The sequence below is a fragment of the Cyrtonyx montezumae genome, unplaced genomic scaffold (assembly GCF_038088225.1).
Source record: "Cyrtonyx montezumae isolate F1298 unplaced genomic scaffold, pur_monq_1.0 scaffold_2, whole genome shotgun sequence".
Lineage (NCBI taxonomy): Eukaryota > Metazoa > Chordata > Aves > Galliformes > Odontophoridae > Cyrtonyx > Cyrtonyx montezumae.
Window position 1 is genome coordinate 28,889,315 of NW_027071936.1, and position 13,705 is coordinate 28,903,019.

The window sequence follows — 13,705 nt, forward strand, 5'->3', positions numbered from 1 at the left end:
ACCCCCTTTTAGTTGGACTATTAAAAAAGGTGCAGCGTGAATACAGACTCCTTGCTTTTCTTTCACTGAGTTGCTCTGCTCTGAATCTTGTTTCCTTCATTGCTATTTTATTTTATTTTATTCTTCTGTTTCCAAACGGTGCTGCTAAAGCCACCAGCAGTTTTACAGCTGCCTGCCCTCTTTTCCAGGACATCTTGTCTTGCAACAGGAGACTAACATTCGTCTTTGTATGCGCTGAACCTTTGTGCTGTGCTGCTTTCCTTTCCGCTTCCTTATACCGAGTTGATTGCAGTCTAGATGAACATCAGGGTGCTTTCGCTTCAGCAGTGCTTTCCCTGAGCAGTTCATAGAACAGTGTATTTTTAGGGGGAACTCTTAGAGCCACTCAACTCTGCTCATTGCTTTTGTAAGTTGGCAACTCGTGCCGCTGTGTGAGTGGTGCTGCAGCACTAGACCTTCCCCTGGCTGCAGCCTGGGGCTCAGTGGGGGGAGAGGAACACAGTGACAGCGAATGAGGTTTCAACAGAAGGCCTTTTCCAAAGGAGAAAAATAAGTCAGTGCAGAAGCAAGCACTGACGCTGCCTCCTGGTTTAGGATCTCCCGAGGTCCATGAGATAATGCACTGCAAAACGAGGAATGTGAGAGCACAGCCCTTCCTGTACTTCACCGTGCCAATGTCGTTTTGTTTCCAGTCACCAATTGCTATTTTGAGTTTCAAATGAGGACGGCATTTCGATTTACAAAAAAAATAAATAAATAATTGAATGTCTGAAAATCTGCAACGTGTTTGAGAGCTGTAAATAATGTATAAAGATTGTTGTACGTGACGGGGGCAAAATATTTAACTAATAGGTTGTTTTTTTTTTCCAACAAGAAGCCGAAGGCTGTTTATAAGAGGAAATAAATAGCTATGTTTGAGCACAACTGCCCTCGGCCTTTCCTTCCCTCGCGGCCCAAGCCTTTTACCCGCCCCCTCGGGCCGTGGTAACGCCGCGCCCGCCCATAACCGCCCGCTCCCCGTGGCCGCCGCGGTCGCTCGTAGGCGCCGCCGTGACGTCATGGACCGCAGTGGCAGGGGCGAGCGGGCGCGCGGCAAATTCGAACGCGAGCGCGGCGGCGGAAGGGGCGACGGTTATTTCCGCTGCGTCCGTTAGCGGCTGGCGCGAGCGCGGCGCGCGCGTCTTCCCTCGGCTCCATGGCGACTCCCCCCAAGCGCGGGCGGCTGGAGGGCAGGGTGAAGAAGATCGCCGTCGAGGGCAACATCGGTGAGGCGGAGGGGGGCTCTTCCCGCCGACACGGCGCTCCTGTTGGCGCGGCCGGCGTTTACCTGCGGGGGGGGCTGCGGGATGCGAGCCGCGGCCGAGGGGAGACACAACGCGGGGGGGGGGGGGAACACGCTCATTTATGCTGCCTGAAAACAGCTGTCTGGTTCTTAAAGGATCACATCAATTTTCCTGATGCTGTTCTTTCGGAATGCTTTCTTTCCTCAGCTGCTGGGAAATCAACGTTTGTGAATATTCTCAAACAAGCCGACGAGGGATGGGAAGTTGTTCCCGAGCCTGTAGCTAGGTGGTGCAACGTTCAGCAAAACTCCGAAGAAGATTGCGAGGTACGGTAAAAGAAAGTGAGGTGAAACTTTCCTAAGAGCCGGTGTAATGTTCTCATATCAGACATGGTGGTCTTCGGAAAGAGCGGGCGTTTTAGAAAGTATGTGTAGCAACTTCTTTTTCCCAGGTTATTATTGTATCATTTGGGTTCTCTTTGTAGTTCTTGATGCTGATTTAGGTGAGTTAGGGTTGTGATCTTAAGCTGTTCTTTTGTCAGACCTTCTACTTCACCTGGTATGTTATGGGATAAATGGTATTCAGCATTAGGTGATAAAAGCCTGTTATCTGTCCCTTGCAAAAGCAAGGGATATAAAAAAAAATGTAAGTTACTTTTAGCATCTGTGAATAAAACAGGTGAGAGTGAGTCTAAAGAGTATCCTCAGAATCATCTAGGAAATACTGTTTTCTTTTTTTATTTCTGTCAAGAAGTAGAATCTATTTTGATTTATTAAATGTAACCCTTTAATGGAGGCCTGTTATTTCACACTTCCCCACAGCTATGATCTTTCAAAGTTAAACATTTTCTTTTGTTATTGTTTGTGATGGTTAAGCAAATCCAGAAACAAAACTCATTTAAGAACTAAACCAGCATGCTAATTTAATGGATTTGATTCTCAAGTGTGTTAGATTTTCTTCATTGACTTTACCAGCTGAGAACCTGGACTGACTAGTTGCACAGTGTTTTAGGAGGGCAGAGGACTGAACAGAAGGAACCAAAGCAAGAGAACTCATGGGTCAAAATAAAGACATTCTTTCTAAAAGAAAGAACAAAAACAACAAGTGATATAAAGGCAATTGTTGAACTCTTCCCAGAAGCAAACCAGTGCTGAGCAACAGCAGCCTTGCCCTTCTCCTCCAGGGGTCTGAGGGAAATTGCTGCTTGTGATGCTTATGGTGTGGGATGGCCCTTTGGGTCAGCTGTCCTGCTGTGTCCCAGCCTACCTGCTGCAGTCAGGGTGGGAAACAAAAAGCCTTGATGTTGTGCAAGCACTGTTCAGTGATAGAGCACTAGTCTCCATCACATTACTATTATCACATTGCTTCCATCACAGCCAGGTCCACCATGCTTATGTAAAATTTCCAGCCCTTCCTTATAACCCCTGAAGCTGAACCTAAATATCAATCTTTTCTGCATTTGCTTTGGCTGGCTTAAAGAAACATCATATTATATGTATGACTCCTAAAATTAATCAGGAAATACTTCCAAAAAAAAAAAGAATTTCAAAGGTGGCGTGTTAAGCTGTTTGTGCATATGTCTGCAGATAGCTTTTGGTCCTGTGTGTCTCCAGTGGTTGGTAATGTTCTTCTTGCTGTCTAATTCACACAGTAGCAGCAGCTGCTGTAGAAGAGCACAGTGCTGAACACCAGTTATGCTCCTAATAAGATGAATATTGTGCGGTAGGGACAATAGGCTTTTTTTAGTGCTTTCTCGTGTTTGTTTATTTTTTCCTCCTTTTTCCTTCCCTTTTCTGAAAATAATCATCAGCATTTAGGTTCTTGGTTGTTGCTTTTTAAATACAGTTTCATACCGAAAAAATATATCTTCAACTCTCCATCCTTTAGTTGTACTTCCATTGTCCTCCCAAAAAAACCCAGCTGTCGAGTTCATCTTTGCAATGTTTTTGTAAGAAAGAGGTGTGTTATATTACTTTTGTCATTCTTAAGAAAGCTACGTTGTGACTCAAAATACAGGTGACTTAGTTCTGTGCTTTTAAAGATGTATTTTCCAAAAACATTGGAATCTTTTTCCAGAGCATAGGTCTTTAACTTCTTCCTAGTGAAATTGATACAGAAGGGCCTTGTGATGCAGTAGCTGCAGCTACTCTGGTTGTTTGAAGTGTGGGGGCATATCTTGGGTAGCAAAACCAGACCATTGTCCTGAGCAGACTTTAGCCTCGTAGGTCTTCCAAGCAGTCCTTGGGCAGTTCAGGTAGTAGAGCAGTGTGGGCACTGCGCTGCAGGGCACTGAATGTAGATCGCTCCTTTTGGAGGCTTAGAAAGTTTTAGTGCCGATTGTGTGTCACCTGATCTCAGTGTCAGTGTGATGCTGGGCACATGTAGCATAGCTACAGTCGCAGGAAATTAGAGAGGAGGATAAAGCCTGGAGTTCTTGAATTTACCTGCTCTTTCTTAAGATTCGACCTCTAACACCAAGTCCAAATTCTGAGATATTTTCAAACATCTGGAGACAATGTAACAAAGACAGTCAGAAGCAGTTGTCTTTGATCGGCTGTTTTTTAGTAACGCTGAAGTACACAGCGTTTGGTTTGGTTGACTCTGAGTGGCTGCTGTGTTCTGTGGGCTTTACCTTAGAGTCTGTTCTGAGCCTCCCAGGTAAGACAAGAACATCTTAAAATACTACATCAGCAGCTGTTATTGTAATTTTAGTTTTATTACTGAACTGTAATATGTGGGAAAACAAAACAGTGAAAGGAGTGTGGGTTTTTTCACAATGTCATTGATTTTCGTACTAGTATGTTGATATTTTTTAATTAAGTTTTTAAGTAGTGATTAAAGTGTTGATGAGTTTTTTGTTGTGAATGTTTTTCTTGTTCTTGAGCATGGTAACACTATGGCTTTCAGTGTTCAGTTGAATGCAGCAGGAGAGGTAACATTACTGCTATTTGTGCCTTGGATAGAAACAGGGTTGAAAGGTAAGTGGTGCAATTATAAACCTGAAATAAAGGCTGAATGGACGGAGTTAGGGGTGGGAGAACAGTTCTGTTTTTGCTTAATATTGTACCTTCTCAACTTTGACAGGATCAATATGTTTGTTTAATAACAGGAACTGACTACGTCACAGAAGAGTGGTGGAAATGTGCTTCAGATGATGTATGAGAAACCAGAGAGGTGGTCTTTCACTTTCCAAATGTACGCATGCCTCAGCAGGATTCGGGCTCAGCTCAAAGCCATTGATGGCAAACTCAGAGAGGCAGAGAATCCTGTGGTCTTCTTTGAGCGATCTGTCTACAGTGACAGGTACGTTGGAGTTCAAGTCCTTGAGAAGTGAAGAGCAAAATCCCCCTAAATCAAACATACAAGTAAAAAGTAGAACTTTTATCATTATAATTTTGATGCACGTGAATCACAGGAATATCAATAAGTGGCATGTTAGCATTCTCTCATTTGCTTTGTCAGGGAATTGATTTTACTAATATGAGGATTTGTAATGTTGTCGTATAACGTTGATTAACTGTTTCTTATTCTTTCTGGGTAGGTTTTTCATGGTTTCTTCATGCATGTTTTCTCTTAAAGAAAAAAGAGTAGGCATCAGGAAGAGCCAAGAGCAATTCCTTTGGTCTTTTGGTTGCTCTTGTTTTCTTTTGTGCTTCATGAAAGAGGTCTAGCTGTCTCATATTGCTATACCTCTCAGTTTCTTGTTTCAGAAGGCTAGATTTGATCGCTGAACATTATCACATAATCCTTAAGGGTTTACTGTTTTCTGATTTATTGTTAACAAATTACCAGTGTTTCAGTGGCTTGTAAATTATTCCTGAACATATACCCAAGCTGCAAATGTTACTGCTCTTTATGGACACTGCTGTTGGCAGCTACTAGGGACAGAGCTGCAGGATGAGGAAACCAGCTGTTTATTTCCAACCCAATTGCTCATAAAAGTGAGAAAGTTACAGTGTTCAGCTTAACTAATTACTGCCCTGTAAATCAGGCAAAGTGATATCACTATTCAAGCTTACCTCTGTTTACAGAAGTCTTTTCTCTTCACAGATATATCTTTGCAGCTAATTTATATGAGTCTGATTGTATGAATGAAACTGAGTGGACTATTTACCAAGACTGGCATGACTGGATGAATAAGCAGTTTGGTCAAAGCCTAGCACTGGATGGGATTATTTATCTCAGAGCCACTCCTGAGGTAAGACATAAAAACTGATGACCATGTAGAGAATGACAGTACACATTCTATTCCTTGCCAGAAAAAAAATGGCCTTTCTATATGCTCTCACACTATATATGTATATATTTATATGTATGTATATATTGTTTCTGAAAAGTGCAGGTTTTAAGTGATTCTAGGAATTTTTAAGCAACTGAAGAATAACGTGCTTGTAAGCAATTTTGGTACAGTCAGTTTTGTGTTACTGAATCTCACTGTATCTCTGTTTTAGGGATTGCTTTTGGTGTCTAAGATGAAGAAACAGTTGAGAAGTTCACCTTGACATTTTGTTTTTTCAACATCCTGAGCTACCCTTAAATTTCCCTGTAAGAATACTAACAAAGAGAGCTCAGGTCAAACTGTAGCAGTCTTCTGGAAACTATAATACTTAAGTTACTTCTAATACAGTCTGGGAGTACTTAAAATGTTCTCAGGAGTCTGTGTATTTGTAAATAAAACGTGATGGTAATGGTTTCATAATTATAAAAGTAGGATGTTTATTTGATGAACAAACCAGAAAGTACTGTTGCTAATAAGGAGAAAAGTACAAAATTAGCTCTAGGAACTTCACTATGATAGAATAATTAGTCTATGCCCAAGCAGATATGGGGTGAGTGTTTGTAGAGCCCTTTGAGCAGGAGTAACGGAGCTAAGCTAGATGAATGCATTTGCTTGACGTGCTGCTTAGTGAAATGCTTTGGTGTTTGGGTGTCTAATGGATTTTAAAATAAGGTAACATAATAAGTAGAGTTCTTGAGTATGAAACTTGCACAAGAGGAGGAAAAAAAAAGTTGAAAAGAGCTCTAATTGCAGTAACTAACTAACTTGTAAGCCACATCCATGCTTCTTTTCTCCCAGTTTTCAACTTTTGCTACTGCGGTAAACAGCTCTGTAATGTAATGTGCTGGAGTTTCTGCAAAGACTTTTTTTCCTAGCCCTTGCTGTTGAGGGTTTCGTTTCTCCCCTTTAGTTCAGTAATGTGTGTTTACATTTTGAAAGAGTTTTAAAGAATTTTGCTTGTCTTGTTATGGAGACTTTGTTTCAGTCCTGAACACATCCGAAGTATTGCACTCAAAAACTGAGTTCTTTAGAGACAGAAATAGTTAATGATACTTGGAAGTTCATGTGGAAGTTCATTATCATTCTGTAATGCCACTTTTTTTTCCTGTTCTTCCACACAATACACTGTTCTCCTTCCTTCTCTTTATAAAAGCTTATTTGAGATGTTCCTTGTAGTGGAGAAATAACACGAAACATCTCATGAACCATCAGAGTTGGGAAGGCCACTAAGATCATCTAATCCGACCAGTCTATCATCACCATACCACTAAATCACATAACTCAGTGCAACACCTACTCTTTTCTTGAAATCCTCTGGGGTCAGTCCTTCTCCTTGGTCCTCCTTTTGTTTTTAATGTAGTCAGTGGGCTGCCTCAATCTGCTGAACAAAAAACGTAGACTAGCAATCTAGACTTTCTCTGCATGTCTGCAAAAAACAACCAATCTTTTTCTTTTTAACTTTGACTTTAGAAATGCTTAAATAGGATTTACTTGCGTGGAAGAGATGAAGAGCAAGAAATTCCTATAGAATATCTGGAGAAGCTTCACTACAAACATGAAAGCTGGCTTCAGCATAAGACACTGCGGTAGGATTTGTTTAACAATTACTTTGGGATAGATAAGTTGTTTTAAGGATGCTCCATAGTGCTTTTTCTACCCATGGAACTTCAGCTTTTCCTAGATACATGAAGTTAGATACATGAAGTTAAACCCCAGGAGTATTTCTGTCTGTACTTCCTTAGTGGTATTGTTTTTATGACAAGTTGTTTATTGCTAGGGCGTGTTTTCAGTTCTTTTCACATAGAGCTCTAAATAGCTGATGATTCAGCTGAATTCATTCTCATATTTGATTTAATTGATCTAGAGGTGCTGGGGGAGCAGCTTGTTCAGAGATCAATAATGTATCCTAGGAACTGTGCTGTAAATTTATCTTATTAATATTCAGAATTGATAAGAATTCAAATGTGCAGTTCTTTTTCATGGGTTGTTAGCAGTAAGAACTGGTAGAGTTGTAAAATGCATACTTTTTTTTTTTTTTTTACAGTGAATAATGTTTTCTGTTTCTGTTCCAATACAGAACAGATTTTGAATACCTACAAGAAATACCTATTTTAACATTAGATGTTAATGAAGACTTCAAAGGCAAAAAGGACAGATATGACCACATGACTGAAAAGGTAATGTCTGCTGAAACGGAACATACTGATTATCTACATTAATTGCAAACTTATAAAAAATGAATTCTGGTTACTTATTGTGTCACAAGGTATGTTGGTGTTCTTTGAAGTCTTCAAAATTACATTGGAAATTATATGGAGAAACACAGGTTTTCCATTTGAAAATTAAAAAGGTAATAATCTAGGGTTATTTGATAAAACTTTATCAGATGTCTACTTTAGATAACCCCCAACTGTATAAAGAAACTTACTTGCTTATAACATCGTGCACGTACCCTTAGGTGGGCGAAGGTGAAGGAGGGTAGCTGCTGAGAGAAGGCCACAGGTCTCAGTCAGATGTTTAGGATAAAGTCTACTCTTGTTATGTCTGAAAATGTCTAACCTGGAGTGCTTGTCAGTGTAAGAATTTTGGTTCCAGGTAAGAGTGTGAGACTGCTGTACAAAGCTGTTAAAGCAGAAAATGGAAGGGTAAATTTGCTGAACCTGCAACTGTGTTTTGATGCCATGCAGTGAGTCATTGGAAACATATTTTAGACTTTGTAGATTTTTCTAGCTAAACAAAGCAAGTGTGGGACATCCTTTCTGTCTCCTGATCTTGTAATAAGGGGCTATACAGTTAATGCACAGACAGGGATCCTTTGTTCTAAAAATAATAGGAAGTCATCATTCTAAAATGTTTAAATCTCAGAGCTGTGTTTAATTGAGATAATGAACAACCTTGTATCTTACTGTATTACTGCTTAGTTCTGATCTCTTTTGAATTGGCAGTATTGTGGGAGTTTTTCCTTTCACCTGTATTTGTTAGTGGTATGCAAAATCCTCTCGAGAGCAGGGAGCAGTTTTCAAATATGACTTCTTAATTTATTTGGGGAGTAATACAGATTTTAAATCAGAATTACGTTTTAATTTTACATGAAGGCATGGGAAAAAATGCTGACACATGAAAGGAATTCAAATTGAGGTTTCTGTTTGCCTTAAGAAGTTCTAATCCTTAGCTCAGAAAGGTGTAATACAAAGTCCATTTAAAAATAAGGCCATGCAATCAAGTGGTCTCCACGTTTCAGCAGCTTGGGTGTCTGGTAGTTGAATCACTGTGAGATTCAGCTGAGGACAACTTGATGTATTTGAGCAGTTGCAGTGGCTTTACAGCCCTTAGCAATAGTCAGTGCATGTTTTTCCATTTTTTGGCCATAAACTGTTTACCTCACGAGGAAAGCAGCTTTGTCGTTTGGTCTTAGTTTATCTAGTGCGAAGTAGAACCATTCACCTGTTTAAAACCAGACCTCACTTACTCTTTTAGAACTTGCTAATTGGTGGAATAACTGATTGTGCCAACTGTGGAGTTGATATTCTTACCAACTGCACCAAAAACTGAGGCCAGGCTCAGGCATCTAAGTAGGGATTTCAGAGAAGTTTAGTTGCATTGTTCACTTTCAAAGACCAGTCCTGATGCGGAGCCTGCTTTGTGAACTATTTTGATAAGATTTGTCATGCAGTGATACTACTGCTACTTTCTAAAATAAGAGGATGGCTATCTCATGATAGCCTTCTAGTTTGTATATTGGAACAGTTACGTGTTCTGGATTTGACCTCTTTTTCTACCTCCTTGAGCCCTGAAGGAGAAGGAAAAATAGTTACAATGGTAGAATGTGATCCAAGATCTGTTTCCATTTCACGTCAGGAATTTGGGCAAAATATTAGGACAAAACATTTACAGATGTGCTCCAAGTAGGAACATTTCTGCCAAACGAATCATGCCATGTTCTCCAGTTAATTGTTGATTCCTTTCTATGCAGTAGAAGTTTGTTTGAGCAGATGGGGGGAAATGCTTTTAGTTCTGGCTGTATCACAGTGTAGCTGCTAGCATGTTTTGGAATCTCTTGAAAGATTTAAGTTTCCCTTGACGCTTAGTTTCTTGGGTCCTGTGATGCCCCAGTTATTACATCTTTTAAAAAGATAGTCTGGACCACGCTGCCACCTCTTACATCTATAAGGAGTGCTCTCAATATTTTGTCTTCCTGCAGCCTTTGGTAGCAATCTGTATTTAGGATGTTGTCTAAACTTAAGGCATGATGCTAGCCTGCTTGGCACTCTGCCTGCTTTGGATACAGTTCTCATGCAATTGTATGGATTATTTGAGGTGCTGTTGTGGATCTTGGTGTTCTTAGTAGAACCCATAAACCTTTGAGTCATGGTTGTGTATGATCTTGTAGGCCAGAGCTTCAGTATTAATTTTTAGGTAACTAGCCATTTGATCTGTTCTTCATACGCAGGACATTGAGTTTAACATTAGCAGGAATATTTATGGTATTGTGCTATAGCATCAGCTCTTTTTGGAGGACTGGTTTTGCCAGGTATTGTTTGATTATTTATTTGCCAACCTCAAATACTGAGGAATGTATTGACTGGATGCACTCGGCTCTTCATTAAGAACAGTGTTGTGATAGTGGGTGTGACTTGTTTTTGAAATGACAGAGTTTTTGAACTGGTCATTATCTTTGTGGTTAGATTAGACCAGCATTTAAGGTAATTCATTTGTGATGGAGGGTTATAGTTCAGGAGCACAGCAGGAATGAGTGTCATTCCAATGTGTCGCTCTCCATACCTGCTAAATTACAGACACAGTGGCCGAAAGAGTTTGTAATGGATAAGAAATGTCATGGACAACTCTTTTTCAGCTTCTGCTCCTGTGTCCTGTAGTATGGCATAAAGCAATGGAGAGGTAAATGTGGTTGTGTGTATTTGTGTTGATAAATTCTTTTGTGCTTGACAGTATGTTTCTTTTTGCAGGTGAAGGAATTTTTGAGCACATTATAATCCTCTTTGAAGCACAGAAGGGGCCAAACTGTTCCAAACATCTGTGTGATCAAAGTCTGAAGTACAACTTCTGCTTTTATAGAATGCCTCTGGAGAGGCAGGACTCAACTCTTTTGATTTAGTTGAGAGGAACAAGCAAACTTTGTGGATAGAGAAATTATTAAATAAATTGGTAGATCTATTCAGTATCATACAAAGTAGTACGGACAGATTGTGAAGCTATTAGAGTCCTGAGAATTCCTGAATATTCTGCCTGTTTATTAATGAGACCAATAAGTTCTTCTGGAATGTTTGACTTTTTTTTTTTTAAATTTATTTTGTGCCCAATAGTTATTTAATTTTCAATAATACAGTGTTTTTTTTGTTTTTTTTTTTGTATCTTGTGAAGTATTTTAGTGGAGTTGTTTCTGATGTCTTTTTCTGAGGAAGAAAGCATAACGAAAACATTGCTGGTGAGAGAATTTTAATATAACCTGGAGTTTTGTATTACAAGGTATATAAAAAGTAATCTGACAATTTTGGTAGGTGAAGTTGTTTGCAGAATACACTGAACTGAAACAAATCCAAATGTCTGGAATACTGTAGATATGAAACAGTTTTTAATCTGTTTTCTTTGTGTACTGCAAGATATATTAAGAGGCTTTCGATTCTCTAGCATGTGTTGTTGTTTTTGTTGGCTTTTTTTGTTTGTTTGTTTTAACTTCATAATGCAGAGCTGGTTTGGGTTATTGGCAAGTCCTTTTTTCCTGTAGAGGAGTGTGGCTCTCATACTGCAAATGGAAGAAGAAAATCTTGTGGATGATGATCACCTCTAAGTGAAGTGTTTCTAAATGCTTGCTTAACCAAGTTTTGAATGTCAGTGGCTTCCTGCTTCTGTTAGAGCTTCTGCATTTGTTTGCTGAGCTTTCTGGCTGTTTGTAGATAATACTGCAAGTTTTGGAGTAGGCTGCTCTTAACTATCATCTTGTAGTAAGAAGGGGCGAACTTTGTGGGGTAACTGTTTTTCAAGTGCATTTTGTTTCATTAACAGTCATTTTTGTTTCAGGTGCCAAAATGAACTTTATGGGGTGTGAATCTTTAGTTTCGTGTGTGCTGTTTTCTGCAGCTTTAAACACTTCTGAGTGATTGCACATTTGACTTTTGAATGCAAAGCTTTCATTGTATGTAAAGCATTTTATCGTCTATTGCAGTGCCTGTGTAACTTGCTCATTTGTGAGGAGATTTCTTCATTTGTCGTCGGAGTTGTGCTAGCATTCTCCAACTGTTGACTGAAAAATAAAAATGGTTGGAAAGACTTTTTGGATGCTTAGTATTGTTAGCTCCCATATCTCGTAAGACAAATGGAGTAGATTGTTGGTTTGCAATACTAGTACCATGAAATAATGCAAGATCATGTATGCTTGGGGTGTTTGGAGTAGAAGTTAACTAATATTTCTCTTGCACTGTGAATAGCTTCAGGTTTTTTCTTATATGGGAATTAATGCTTTTGAGATAGAGGTACAGGATTGTATAAAATGCGTTGTGTGTGTATTTCCTGATGGGTGGGAGTGTTTTGTGTGGTATGTTCTTGATAGCAACATGTAGCAATAGTATGGTAGAAATACTGTTTGGAGCTTGCAGATTGCCTGCTAAAGAAGAAAGGTTGTTGGGTTGAGGTGGATGAAGATTCAGTTCAGATTTACTCAGAACACAGCATTTTAAAGTGTTCCTGGCTGCAGTCTGAATAGTAACAACTTATTTTGACTAGCAGTGCAATTATTCCTACTGTTTCAGCTGTCAAAATCTTGGATTTAATTACAGGAATTGAAATGACAGTGCTCATTTAAGGGAGTAAACAAGTCTGAGTTCTTATGAAGGCTTCTTTTCAAACCCATCACAGAGTGCACACACACTCTGTGGCAGATTATCTGCATCTCGTTCCAGAAAACTTTATGTAATCTCTCACTGCCAAGTCTGAGTTAGAAGGAGCAAAGTCATGACCAATTACTAGAATGTTTTTAATTACTGTGAACAAAATTTAAAGAAACAAAAAGCAACTCAGTAGCACTGAAGTGGATCGAAGTGTGAGAGGCTGCAGTTATTTGTATGTAGGACAGATGCAGCATAAACAAAAGCAGCAGTGTGCTTACTCTGTTCTGTTTGTGCCTTGGCTTAAACCTCACAGCTCTGACGGTAACTCCGATTTTTGAATTAGTCAGGATTCCTTTCTTTCCTTAAATCTACTGTAAGCCAACCCCAAAGAGGATTGATGTGTTGGTTTTTTTGCCTGTTAGAGATAAGGAAGGTTACTGAACTGATACCTGCTGTTCGGCAATGGTGTTTTTTCAGTGTTTGAATGCTCTACCCCTTTCTCTTCCCCTGGGTAAGAGATACTTTGATGGAACTGGCTAGAAGTGCCTGCTTGTTTTAACCAAGTGTCCTCACGATTAGGAAACAAAATTGGTATGTAGGTTTTACGTTTTTTTTCCAGTTACAGATTCCAGATACAGATTCAAATATTGATGGGTGGTGTTACAATTGTTCTGCGAGTACTTGTGACTATTGGACATAGTATTGCCTCAGTGTATTTTCAGTCCTTGCAGTTGCTTTCTGTACGGTGGGGATTCTAACTTCTCTTAATATAAATGGTGCTTATAACAGCAGTCAGTTTCTTCTTTTAATATGAATACTGCTTGTAACAGCATTCACAGTTTTGTAGGTAGAACTTTAGTTAACTGGCATGTTATTGTCAATTATAAATCAACAGAAATAATTATTTCTACTGATTTTGGCTTACTTAAGCAGAACTCATCATAATAAAATTGTATATAAGTTATGATTAATGTAGACATGATTTTTTTCCCCTTCAATTAAAGACCAGAAATCTATTTGTGAAATGGAAATGACACAAAAGATCTTTACTATAAACTATTAAACGTAGACTGGGAAGAATGTGTGTGGAAGTTGTGTTACCATAGCTGGGATGGTGGAGTGGGGGGGAATACATTTGCTATTTCCAGGTTATTTTAGCAAAGATAGGTAAAGAGACTCCAAGGCTGTTTTCCCAGCTCCCTATTAGAGTCTCTGCATGACCTCGAGTAAATCACTCTACATCAGTCTTTTCATAATTAAAATATTGTTGTCTCCTTATCTCTTCAGAAGGCTGGGAG

At 39.3% G+C, this 13,705-nt stretch overlaps 1 protein-coding gene across 1 annotated transcript; it reads left to right on the plus strand.

The window, feature by feature from the left end:
- Positions 1-1,153: 1,153 nt before the first annotated feature.
- DCK (deoxycytidine kinase) lies at positions 1,154-13,200 on the plus strand. Its single transcript, XM_065736751.1, has 7 exons — positions 1,154-1,265; positions 1,491-1,609; positions 4,393-4,586; positions 5,334-5,481; positions 7,033-7,148; positions 7,640-7,739; positions 10,530-13,200. Exons 1-7 carry the CDS (start codon positions 1,196-1,198, stop codon positions 10,554-10,556), a joined length of 774 nt encoding a protein of 257 aa, XP_065592823.1. The 5' UTR covers positions 1,154-1,195; the 3' UTR covers positions 10,557-13,200.
- The last annotated feature ends 505 nt before the right edge of the window (positions 13,201-13,705 follow it).